The following is a 12,296-nucleotide window of genomic DNA, read 5'->3' as shown; positions in this document are numbered from 1 at the left end:
GTTATATAAGCTCTGGTGTTTCCGATAAATGGGCTGGGCTGGGGTTTTGTTTTTGAGATCATGGGCCGAGGTTGAAAGACGAACCCAGCCTCGAGAATTTTCGCATATTATAGTTACCTGATTTGGAGTAATTTCCTTTTTTTTTTTTTTTAATTTACATGACTAAATGCCAAGGACTGTCAAAAGATTATTAACGTTTACTCCAAGCAAATAATCAGGTAGATTATAGAAAATTGTTTGTAGAAAATCGGTATGTAAAAGCTTTGGCAATGGCCGGTTGATTATGAAACAATCTTTATAAGATTTTGGTGCTCAATGTCTCGTTTAGATTTATTAGCATAGAGGCCAACGTTCCTGAATTTCTTTAACCTTGAAGTTTTCTTTAAAATGAAAACATCTACGGATAGTGATGAGGTTGATCAATTAGTGTCCAAATTGTACCCATTTAATGCTCGGACTCGTATCAATCATTTCTTGCCAAAGTCGAGTATAGAACGAATTGGGGTTAATTCCCATTGGGTGGGATGAGAAGATCGGTTGATCACAAAAAGGAAATTGGGATCATAATTTCCGTCCGATGCTATGATGCTATTGACTAGGGACTCAAAACTTCTAACAACGATGCTATTGATACTCAATTTGGAACTATGATGCTATTGGGACAGCGTAAAAGCCTAGGTGTGTGTAATTTTATTTTTTTTTGGTCTGGCCTAGGTGTATATACAAGAATCAACAAAGATGGAATCAAAGTTTCTCTGTAGCAAGAGCCTTCGTTACGGAACAACAATACCGACATCTATGCCGCCACTGACCAAGTCCATTGTCTTATAGACAGCATTTCCAACCCTCTTTTTCCAGAACTATCAAAATCCCTTTCAATCAATTCACTTCTATGTCAACAAGTTGACTCATCACTATTCAAATAATAATTTTTAGAGTTTTTTACCAATAACTACAAACAACTACATATATTTACCACTAGCAGACTTCAAAACATGGAGCCCGTGCGGTCAACAACCATTAGCCCATCATAAAGAAAGAACACTCAAATATTAAGAAATTTACGAAACATGTCACTGACTAATATAAACCATTTCTCCCAAAATCAAAGCGATCCCAAAATCTAAACCATCTAAACTAAATCGGAATCTAGGGCTCCCGCGAAGCTAGGCGACGAAGCAAGGGCGCGAGAGCGACCCCAGAGGCGAAGCAAGCTCGTGACTCTGGCGGCGAAGCAAGCGCACGACCCCAGCAGTGAACCAAGTGCGCGACCTGACGGCGAAGTAAGGGGGCGACCCAGCAACGAAGCAAGCAGGCGACCCGGCTAAGAAGCAAGGACTCTGGCGGTGAAGCAAGAGCACGATCCCGGCGACGAACCAAGTGCGCGACCCGATGGCAAAGCAAGGGGGCGACCCGGTGGTGAAGCAAGCGGGCGACCCGGCTGAGAAGCAAGGGCGTGACCCCGACGGTGAACCAAGCGCGCGACCCCCGCGGCGAAGTATGGGCGTAGTAGAAAAGAATACTTTGATTTTAGGGTTTTCAATAATAATACTATTCATCCCACAAAGGGGTATATATACAAGGACAAGAGGAGTAGTCTAATCCTAATAGGAAACAATCATTCCTATAATTACATGATAACCTAAATAAATAAGAATCATAATTACATAAGATTTACAGTTATTCTACACTCCCCCTCAAGTTGGTGCATAGATGTCTATCATGCCCAACTTGTCAACTGAGCTGTCAAATACCTTCCTGGACACTCCTTTAGTAAGAACATCAGCTAACTGCTCTTCTGAGTTTACAAATGGAAAACGAATAACCTTTCTGTCAAGATTTTCTTTAATAAAATGACGGTCAACCTCCACATGCTTTGTCCTATCATGCTTAACTGGATTATGTGCAATCTCAATTGCAGCTTTATTATCACAATGCAAATCCATAGGTTGTCTAAGCTTGTAACCTAGATCTTTCAGGACATTACGAATCCATAACATTTCACAGACTCCATGTGCCATACCTCGAAATTCAGCTTCTGCACTTGATCTGGCCACAACTTTCTGTTTCTTGCTACGCCAAGTGACAAGGTTCCCTCCTACAAAAGTGAAGTACCCAGATGTAGAACGCCTGTCAGTTTTATCACCAGCCCAATCTGCATCTGTGTATCCCCCAACTTCCAATTCATCCTTTTTCTCAAACAGTAATCCTTTACCTGGCGCCATCTTCAAATACCTCAAAATCCGAAAAACTGCATCCATATGATCTTCACTAGGACAATGCATAAACTGACTGACAACACTCACAGCATAAGCAATATCAGGTCTAGTATGTGAAAGATAAATCAACCTTCCTACAAGACGTTGATACCTTCCTTTATCAGTTGGAATTTGATCAGGATAAATGGCAAGTCTGTGATTCATCTCAATGGGTGTCTCAATTGGACTGCAGTCCAGCATCCCCGTTTCAGTAAGTAAGTCAAGAACATACTTCCTCTGTGACAGTGAAATTCCCTTCTTAGACCTCGCAACTTCAATACCCAGAAAATACTTCAGTTGCCCCAGATCCTTCATTTCAAACTCCTTTGACAGATACTTTTGTAAGTCATTCATCTCTTTCGGATCATCCCCTGTAACAATCATGTCATCAACATACACAATAAGAGCTGTAATCTTACCATTCTTGCGCTTGATAAACAAGGTATGGTCAGAATTGCTCTGTCTGTACCCAAAGGCTCTCATGGACTTTGAAAATCTCCCAAACCAAGCTCTTGGAGATTGCTTCAGGCCATACAAAGACTTCTTCAATTTACACACCTTGCCAACTTCACTTGGGTAATTCTTAACACCTAGGGGCACATCCATGTACACTTCTTCTTCCAAATTCTCATTAAGAAACGCATTCTTCACATCAAACTGGTGTAAGGGCCAATCTTTGTTTGCTGCAAGTGAGATTAGAATCCGAACAGTATTGATCTTTGCCACAGGTGCAAAAGTCTCCTCATAATCAATCCCATAACGTTGTGTGTATCCTTTGGCAACCAACCTCGCCTTGTATCTATTAATAGTTCCATCTGCATTAAGCTTCACAGTAAATACCCAACGACACCCTACAGTCTTCTTTCCAACCGGCATAGGTACTAGTTCCCATGTTGCATTCTTTTGAAGAGCTTCCAATTCTTCATTCATCGCCTTTGTCCATTTTGGATCCGTCAATGCATCCTGCACGTTACTAGGAATAGATACAGTAGATAATTGATCAATAACAAGTGCATGTGACCCAGAAATCCTATGGTTAGACATAAAATTAGCTATAGGGTATTTAGCTTTGGCTTTGATATCTGGTTCATATTGTTTCTTAGGAATTCCCTTAGTAACCCTTTGTGATTTCCTAGGTTCGACACTTTCTAACCCAGAAGATTCATTAAAGTTTAGGGGTACCTGAGGAGGATCATTCTGACCGGGATCTTCAGTTGGTGATGTAGAAGGGGGAATATCTTGTGTGTGAGCTTCAAATACGTCTTGATTTTGATTCAAACTATCCAGAAAAGTCGTCTCTTCTGTCTCGGAATTCACAACACTCTGTTCGGCAGTTACATTTTCTGTTTCGGAATTCACAACACTCTGTTCGGCAGTCGCATTTTCTGTTTCGGAATTCGCAACACTTCGTTCGGCAGTCGCATTGTCTATTTCGGAATTCGCAATGCTCTGTTCGGCAACTGCATTTTCTGTTTCCAAATTTTTTCTACCCTCAAATGTATCCTCCAAATTTTCCAAGTCTTCAAAGACATCAAAATCAATAATAGAACTCCCTTCACAACCTCTCTCCCCCTGAAGGGAAGACTGAGAAGCTCCCCCTGAGTAATAAGGCTCGGATTCACGAAAAGCAACATCCAGAGAGACATGTAAAGTGCCAGTAAGGGGATCATAACATCGATAACCCTTCTGGAAGTCAGCATAACCAACAAAGATACACTTACGGGCACGGGGATCAAGCTTGTTGCGTTGAGGCTTGGGAATATGAACATAGGCTGTGCACCCAAACACCCGGGGCTCCAAATTAGGCATAGAAGGGATGGTCAAAAATGTATGAAGCTTCTGATGAGGATTCTGAAACTCAATCACCCGTGAAGGAGTACGGTTGATAAGATATGCTGCAGATTTTACGGCTTCTCCCCAATAGGATCGAGGTACATTCATGCCAAATAAGGAAGCACGAACAACTTCCATCAACTGCCTGTTCTTCCGTTCTGCTAACCCATTCTGTTGAGGAGTATAAGAATTGGAGGTTTGATGACGAATTCCATGTGACCGGCAAAACTCAATCATAGGGCCATTCACAAACTCTCCACCATTGTCAGACTGAAACACTCTGATGGATTGTTGATACTGAGTTGCCACCATTTTGTGAAATTCGATAAACATTCCAAATACATCACTCTTATTCTTCAGTAATGACACCCATGTCATGCGAGTGCAATCATCAATAAACGTTACAAAATACCGAGCTCCAGAAAGAGAAGGAATCTTTGCAGGACCCCAGACATCAGAGTGAATTTTCATAAAAGGAACAGGACTTTTATTAAGACTTGGTGAATATGAAATACGGTGGCTCTTGGCCAGTTCACAAATGTCACAATGGAAATCCAAATCACTGACAACCGAAAACAAATGAGGTTGCAGCTTCTTAAGATAACTAAAAGATAGATGACCTAAACGGCGATGCCATAACCATACTGCTTCCTTTGCATTCTCTACCCCATTAATCTGATTAGCTTGCCCCAAAAGATGCTTCTGGTTTTCTCCAGTCTCTGTCAGATCCAGGTAGTATAATTTTCCCCTTCTAACACCATAACCAAGAATCCGCCGAGTCAGAATGTCCTGAAACACACAGAAAGATGGATAGAAGGTCACAATACATGCAAGTGCTAAAATAATCTGACCAACAGATAGGAGATTATAAGCTAGTGAGGGAATAACTAGGACAGATTCAAGGGTTAAGGTATCAGATACAACAATAGAACCTTCTCCGGTGACCGGAGTTGGAGTACCATCAGCAGTAGAGACAATATTGTGAGAGGAACGTCTAAGGTTTTTCACAAGACTAGGGTCATTGGTCATATGATCAGATGCACCTGTATCAATTATCCATGTATTATTCAAAGTAGCCTTACCCTTCATACCTGACTGCGCTACATTAGCGGAGGCATTGTCGAGATGCTCTTCCTCTGTAGTAGCAATAGCCGCCTTGCCCGGATTCTTTCGCTGTTTCCTGGTGAAGTCCCACCAATCAAGGTAGCCAATCACTTCATAGCACCGCTCCTTGGTATGACCTACTTCCCCACAGACAACACATTTTTTGTTTGCGTATGGGTTTGGTTTGTCATGAGGACGGCGTGGAGAAGGACCTGAGAAGCCTGGAGGAGGACCTGGTCGGCGTTGAACGGCGATAACAGAAGATTCGGTAGGTACCGAACGCCCCATAGCTTGTTTCTCTGATTGCACCTTGCGAATGTAAGCATAGCTCTGCTCTAAGGAGAATTTAGGCTCCTTGCGTAGGATTTCTCCACGCACCTGATCATACTCTGGGTCAAGTCCACTCAAAAATAAGTGAACACGCATCCGGGACATTGCTGAAGTTTCTTGAACGACAGCTGCAACATTATCATGTTGAGAGGCCACCCTTTGATCAATCTCCTGGAACATTGCCACTAACTCATTGTAGTAGGTCGGAATGGGCCTTCCATTCTGCTTTGCTTCAAAACACTTTTTATTCAACTCAAAGATTCGGGTTTCATCAGAATCATCATAAAAGGTTTTCTCTACAGCTTCCCAAATATCTTTCGCAGTAGGGAGACGAATATACCGGTTCATGAGAGAGGATTCCATGGAGTCAATTAGCCAACTTTTCACCTTTTCATTGTTCGTGGCCCAAGCTTCATACTCTGCAGAATTCATGGCGGGTTCAGCCTTTACTCCGGTCAGATAACCAACCTTCCCTCGTGCTCCAATGCGCATTCTCATAAGAGGAGCCCATATGGTGTAGTTGGATTCATTCAAGACAACACTTGTGGGGAAAGCAGAGTTGTCTTGTTGGGTGGTGTAGTGGTGATGGATGATTGGTGAGGATGACACCATTGTCTTCTCGGGATTTGACTGTTCGCCTTCAATTGCAGGTCCGGCCATTGAGGAATTTGGGGTTTGTTTGTTTTTTTTCAGGTTTGGTTTTTCTAGGGTTTCAAAAATTCAGGGATGGCTTGATTTTAATGGTGGTGGTACGCAGCGGTTTGTGGTGTGCTTTGGGATTCAGGATTCAGGATTCAGGATTCAGGATTCAAAGGATGCAGGCAAGTTCAAAGGATTGAACCTGCTCTGATACCAAGTAGAAAAGAATACTTTGATTTTAGGGTTTTCAATAATAATACTATTCATCCCACAAAGGGGTATATATACAAGGACAAGAGGAGTAGTCTAACCCTAATAGGAAACAATCATTCCTATAATTACATGATAACCTAAATAAATAAGAATCATAATTACATAAGATTTACAGTTATTCTACAGGCGTGACCCCTGCGGGTCAGTAGCTATAGTCTTGAAGGTCAGTAGAGAAATTTGTAGTTAATGAAGGTCAATAGAGAAATTTGTAGTTACCGAAGGTCAGTAGCTATGGTCTGATTTTTGTGCAATGCATTCAACACTGATTAAATTTGATTATGTTTAGCAACTTTACCTGAGAAATTTTGGTTGAGAAATTCTTAGGGTCAGTACCTTCAGCCTCGTGTTGTCATTGTCTCTCCCTCAGGTAAATGAATTTGGTTGAGAAATTTTAATTATTCTCAATGGTTGAGAAATTCTGGGGGTCAGTAGCTTTAACAAATTAAGAAATCAACCTTTAGGCTATTGAGGGTTAGTAAATCTATGTGTATTGTAACCTCATTTTTATGTGTAGCTAGGTGGTCTGATAATAGTACAAAATGAATTGTCTGAGCTTATTGACAGTCAGTAGTATTAAAATGCTGCAATATGTGCAATCTATGATTATATGGACTCTCTAAGATCATTAGGTTTAGTTTCTGAGGGTCAGTACCTTTAGTTTCTGAGATTTCTTTGTTCTGATGGAAAATGATGAGTTATGTGACCAACAATAGTACAAAATGAATTGTACGAGCTTCAGTTTCTGAGAGTCAGTAACCTTAGCTTCATGATTTCACTAACCCTATGTTTATTGCAAGCTCATTTTTATGTCTATTTCTAAGGGTCAGTAGCTTTAGCTGATTTTATTTGTATGGCAAACTCATTTTTATGTTCATTTCTAAGGGTCAGTACCTTTAGCTGATTTTATTTGTATTGCAACCTCATTTTTATGTTTATTTTATGGGAAAGTCATTGCAATTATATCTACCTATAGGCTTCGTGGATATTTGATCTTATTATTGCTGTTAGTCTTTATTTTGCATTCTTATAAGCTATAATGGTTTTTAAATCAAATTGAGGGTCAGTAAACTACTGAGGGTCAGTACTCATATATTTGCATTTATCATATACAGATTAATCGCAAATGGCAAGGAGGAAGGCTGCTGCAATAAACAAAGAGGATGTACTGATTAAAGAACATAAGAACTATGGTGGAGAGATTTCTTTTATGTGTATACAAACAATCCAATAGGTTAATCATTTAGAATTGCCTCTAGAAACTGGAAAGAACTATAATTCATGCATGTCAGAATGCCTTAATGTCTGAAGCTCAGTACATTAAATCTGCAATGCCTTAGAATGATACTGAAGCTCATGCAATGCCTTAGAATGATACTAAAGCTCAGTACATTAAGTCTATATAGAGGTTATTTTGGTAATTTAGTAGTTAACAAAATCAATTCAAAAAATGGCCGCATGGGCCTGGACGTTGCACATGGTTCAGCTACAGCCTGCTAGTGGTAATAAATGGGCTGATCGAGGTTGTATCTATTAGTAATTGCTATAATTTTTACTTCTTCTTTGTTCATTTTAACTCTTTCTTTTTTTCTTTTTTTTTTGAGGAGGAAAAGAAAATTATAATAAGAAACCCCTACTAAAACCAGAACTAAACTGATCAAAATTAAAAGTGGACAAAGCCGAGAAAGGCAGCTTTCTTGACCAAGTGATAGGCGTAGAAAACTTGTGACCCATATTTGTAATAGCATCAACCTCGAAGTTGGCTTCCCTGGGAACATAGGAGAAGGAAATAGCTTTGAAATTGCTAGCCAAACTCAGGATGTCTTTCACAAGAGTACGAAGACGCCAAGGAGGAGCGCATTTCTTGTTGATGGAGTCTATAATTAACTTGGAGCCACCTTCGACATAAAGCTTTCGACAGTTAAGGTGGAGCGCATGATAAAGACCATCACAGACTGCACTTCCTTCAGCAATGGGGACAGAAGCATGACCAATGGCTCTCGCACCAGTAAAGAGGGGGAACCATCATGATCCCTAATAACAAAACCAGAAGAAGCTTTCTTATTGTTGACAACAGAACCATCGAAATTGAGCTTGGCGAAGCCAACAGGAAGAGGTAACCAGCGGATAACTTGAGGGATAGAAGTAGGACCCTTGAAGTGGCAAGGGTTGTTTCTTCCGTAGTTCTCACCAATGGAGGCCGCAGCATGAACCACCATGTTAGGAAGAGAGGAGGAATGTCTGAAAATTAGATTATTCCTCGCCTCCCAAATGTTCCAACAAAGAAGGAGAAGATTTTCAGTAATCCTTCCTGAACCAGGAAAGGAACCAATCTGCAAAGGTTTGGAAATCTGAATTGATAATACCAGCAGAGCGCCAAACATTTGCAGCAAAGGGGCAGGAGAAGAAAAGGTGGTTTATGTCCTCATCCCCTGAGCTGCAAAGGGCACACAAAGAGTCATAATTAGTAGAATAACGAGCAAGCCTTGCCCTAGTTTTCAATCTCCCCCTAGTTAAGAGCCAAGAGAAAATCTTGACCTTGGGGGGAATGTTAAGTCTCTAGATTTCATTCAAAATTTTAACCCTCGAATGAGGAGCAACAGAGTCACATTGAAGCCAAGTGGCAGATTTAACAGAAAAAACACCACAAGAGGTTGGGCCCCAAGCAAATTCATCCTTAGAGTTCAAAGCAGGAAGAGGAATACTCAAAATAGAGTTAACAGTATCATGATCAAGAAAAATAGAAAGTTTATTAGCGTTCCAACAACCATTATCAATATAATCACTCACATTCTCATCAATATTAATAGAATTTCTATTAGTAGTCGAAATAAGATTGATCAAAGGAAAAGAAAAGGCCCAGTTGAAAGTCCAGAATTTGATGTCAATATCATTACCAACAATCTAGAGCATACCCTGGATTATAAGATCTCTATTTTCAAGAATACCTTTCCAAGCTATAGAATGGTTGGCCTGCTTAGTTTGCATGAAAAAAGAATATTTTCTTAAGTACTTCCTACGAACAATATCAACCCACCAGTTATCATGATCAGAGATCACTTTCCAGCCTAGTTTTGCCAAAGCAGCCTTGTTGAAAGAAGTTGTCAGTCGAATTCCAAGACCATCTAAGGATTTAGGCAAGCAAATTTGGTTCCAAGCAACTGGGGGGCAATGACAATCCTTACCCCAGAAGAAAGATCTAGTTTCTTTGTCAATGGCTTTAGTAACTTTTGGAGGGCATTTGAAGCAAGACATAACATGGTTTGGCATTCCAGCAATATTAGACTTTATAAGAGTAAGTTTCCCTGCTCTAGAAAGGGTGGCCTTTTTCCAACCACTGAGCTTATTTGAAATCTTCAAAAGTAATTCTTTAGCATTCAAGGGGTCTTTCTAGAAAACAATATTATGGATCCCTAAATATTTACCAATTGAAACTTTATGTTGAATTCCCAAAATATTTGTAATATCAGATTTAGTATTAGATCTTAGAGGAATAGAAGATAGAGGACTTATCTAGGTTGATCTTCTGCCCCGAAGCTTGGGCAAAATCGAGGAGTATCCTGGAGACATTATTAGCTGCCTTGTTGGTTGCTCTGACAAAAATCAAATAGCCATCAGCAACCATAAGATTGGATATTCTATATCCTCCAGGAGAGGAGAGTATGCCAACATGGTTCTTAGAGTTAGAAGCAGCGTAATTTAAGTGTCTAATAAGAGGTTCCATGCAAAGAATAAAAATATAGGGAGAGAGAGGATCCCCCCTGACGAACACCTCTAGAAGGAGCAAAATGACCTTCTTACTTGCCATTAATAAGAATGGAAAAGGTAACAGAAGAAATACAATCCATTATTAGGTTTATCCATTTAACATCAAAACCAAATCTGTGTAAACACAGTTTGATATAATTCCAATCCAAAGAATCATAGGCCTTTTCCAAATCTAGCTTAATAGCCATAGAACCAGAAGTAGCCTTCTTTTTATTGAACGAAGAAAACAATTCATGAGCAATAAGGATATTATCAACAATAGATCTTCCAGGAGCAAAAGCTCCTTGGTTTCTTGAAATGCACTTCACCAGGAGACGCTTTAATCTAGCAATTAGAATTTTAGATATAACCTTATAAACAACGTTGCATAAACTAATTGGTCTAAAGTGACTAACAATTTCAGGGGATTCAACTTTAGGGATCAAAGCAATGTTAGTGTGATTCAAAAGCCTTAATGAAGTATTATTTTGGAAGAAATCCAGAACAATGTCACTCATCTTGTCTTTGACTAAGTCCCAGTGCTTCTGATAAAACATGGCATGAATGCCATCAGGTCCAGGAGCTTTCAGGGGTCCAATAGAGTTAACAGGTAGATGGATTTCATCCATTGTTACAGGCTTTAAGAGGTTCACATTGTCAGCATCATCAATAATAGGATCAAGAATATTGACAAAGGATGCAGCATTTTCCAAGTTAATGGCATTTGTTGCTTTGAATCTTCTCTGAAAGGTCTGCACAAAAATATGATTAATATCAGCATGATCATGAATCCATAATCCTAAATCATTTTTTTATTTTAGTAATTCTATTTCTTCTCTTCCTGATAATAGCTTGAGTTTGAAAGTACTTGGTGTTTTTGTCACCCAAGGATAACCAATTTGCCTTAGCTCTTTGAGCCCAAAAGAGCTCTGCACTTTTCTCAAGATCTAGAAATTGATCAGAGAGTTCAACAACTTTGTTCTGAAGGAAGTTAGAGCTCGGAAAGAGCATCAATTGATTCTGATAAAAGTTCAAATCTTTTTTAAGGTTATTTAGATTTCTGAAAAGGCTACCATAAACATCTCTACTCCAATTATAAAGCCGGTGAGAAAAAACACCAGAAATCGCCAAAAAATTCTTAAGAGGGTTAGGATCAAGGTTTTGATCCCAAATCTACTTAGCTAAATTAACAAAATCAGGATGGGAAAGCCAAATAGCTTCAAACTTGAAAGCTTTAGTCCTAGATTTTCTGGTCGGTAAAGTAGTTAATAAAATAGGGCCATGGTCAGAACCTAGGATCGGCAGGTTCTCTAGAGTGCAATGAGGATAAAGTTGAAGCCAACTAGGGTTAGCGACAACTCTATCTAAACGTTCATAAATCACAGTCTGATCTTTGTGTTGTTGGTCCAAGTGAAAGGTATTCCTTTAGCCTTTAGGGAGGTCACATTAATATTATTCAAGAATCTAACAAAGTTCTGCATATACAAATTGAAAGGAGAGTTTCCACCACATTTCTCATGAGCAGAAATAATGTTGTTAAAATCACCACTAAGGATCCAAGGATCATTATTTTGGGGTTCCAAATTACTTAGAACACCTCAAAAATTGTTCTGTAGTTGCTTATGAGGATAGGCATAAACAAAAGAAATATACCAATTTGTGAGAGAGTTCATATCATTAACTTGGCAATGCAAATATCTGTCATGATGATCTAAAACATTTAAATTAACAGTAATAGGGTTCCAAAGTAATAGTAAGCCACCACACTGACCGTCAGAAAGAACAAAATCAAATTTATCGAAATAAAAGGCGAACCGAGACGCAATTTTGTTGACCTGACATTAGTCATGAATTCTAGTATCAAGGATGAACAAAATATCTAGCTTCAAGCCAGTTGCATAGAAATGAACTTGAGAAAGAAATCCTGGCCAGGAACTGCCCTGGCTATTCCAACTAAGGATTCTCATGATTACCAATTGTGTTTGAAACTGATCCCTGTACTTGGTCCTCACTGGTATTCATTAGTTCTGTCATATTCCTATTATCCTTGGCAGGGCTAGGAGCACCAAAAATATTCCTCTTCTTAGAGCAACCAGAGCTGCCCATTAAATCCAT

General features: G+C 39.6%; 1 protein-coding gene across 1 annotated transcript; it reads right to left on the bottom strand.

Moving 5' to 3' along the window:
* Window positions 1–8,317: 8,317 nt before the first annotated feature.
* On the bottom strand, window positions 8,318–12,296 carry LOC112203389. Its single transcript, XM_024344364.1, has 6 exons — window positions 12,183–12,296; window positions 10,236–10,933; window positions 10,003–10,141; window positions 9,448–9,824; window positions 8,801–8,871; window positions 8,318–8,745 (listed from the first exon to the last, which is right to left on the bottom strand). Exons 1-6 carry the CDS (start codon window positions 12,294–12,296, stop codon window positions 8,318–8,320), a joined length of 1,827 nt encoding a protein of 608 aa, XP_024200132.1.

Source organism: Rosa chinensis, chromosome 5 (genome assembly GCF_002994745.2).
Source record: "Rosa chinensis cultivar Old Blush chromosome 5, RchiOBHm-V2, whole genome shotgun sequence".
Classification (NCBI taxonomy): Eukaryota; Viridiplantae; Streptophyta; class Magnoliopsida; order Rosales; family Rosaceae; genus Rosa; species Rosa chinensis.
The sequence above is the reverse complement of the archived record's forward strand: the minus strand, read 5'-3'. Positions and strand labels throughout refer to the sequence as shown.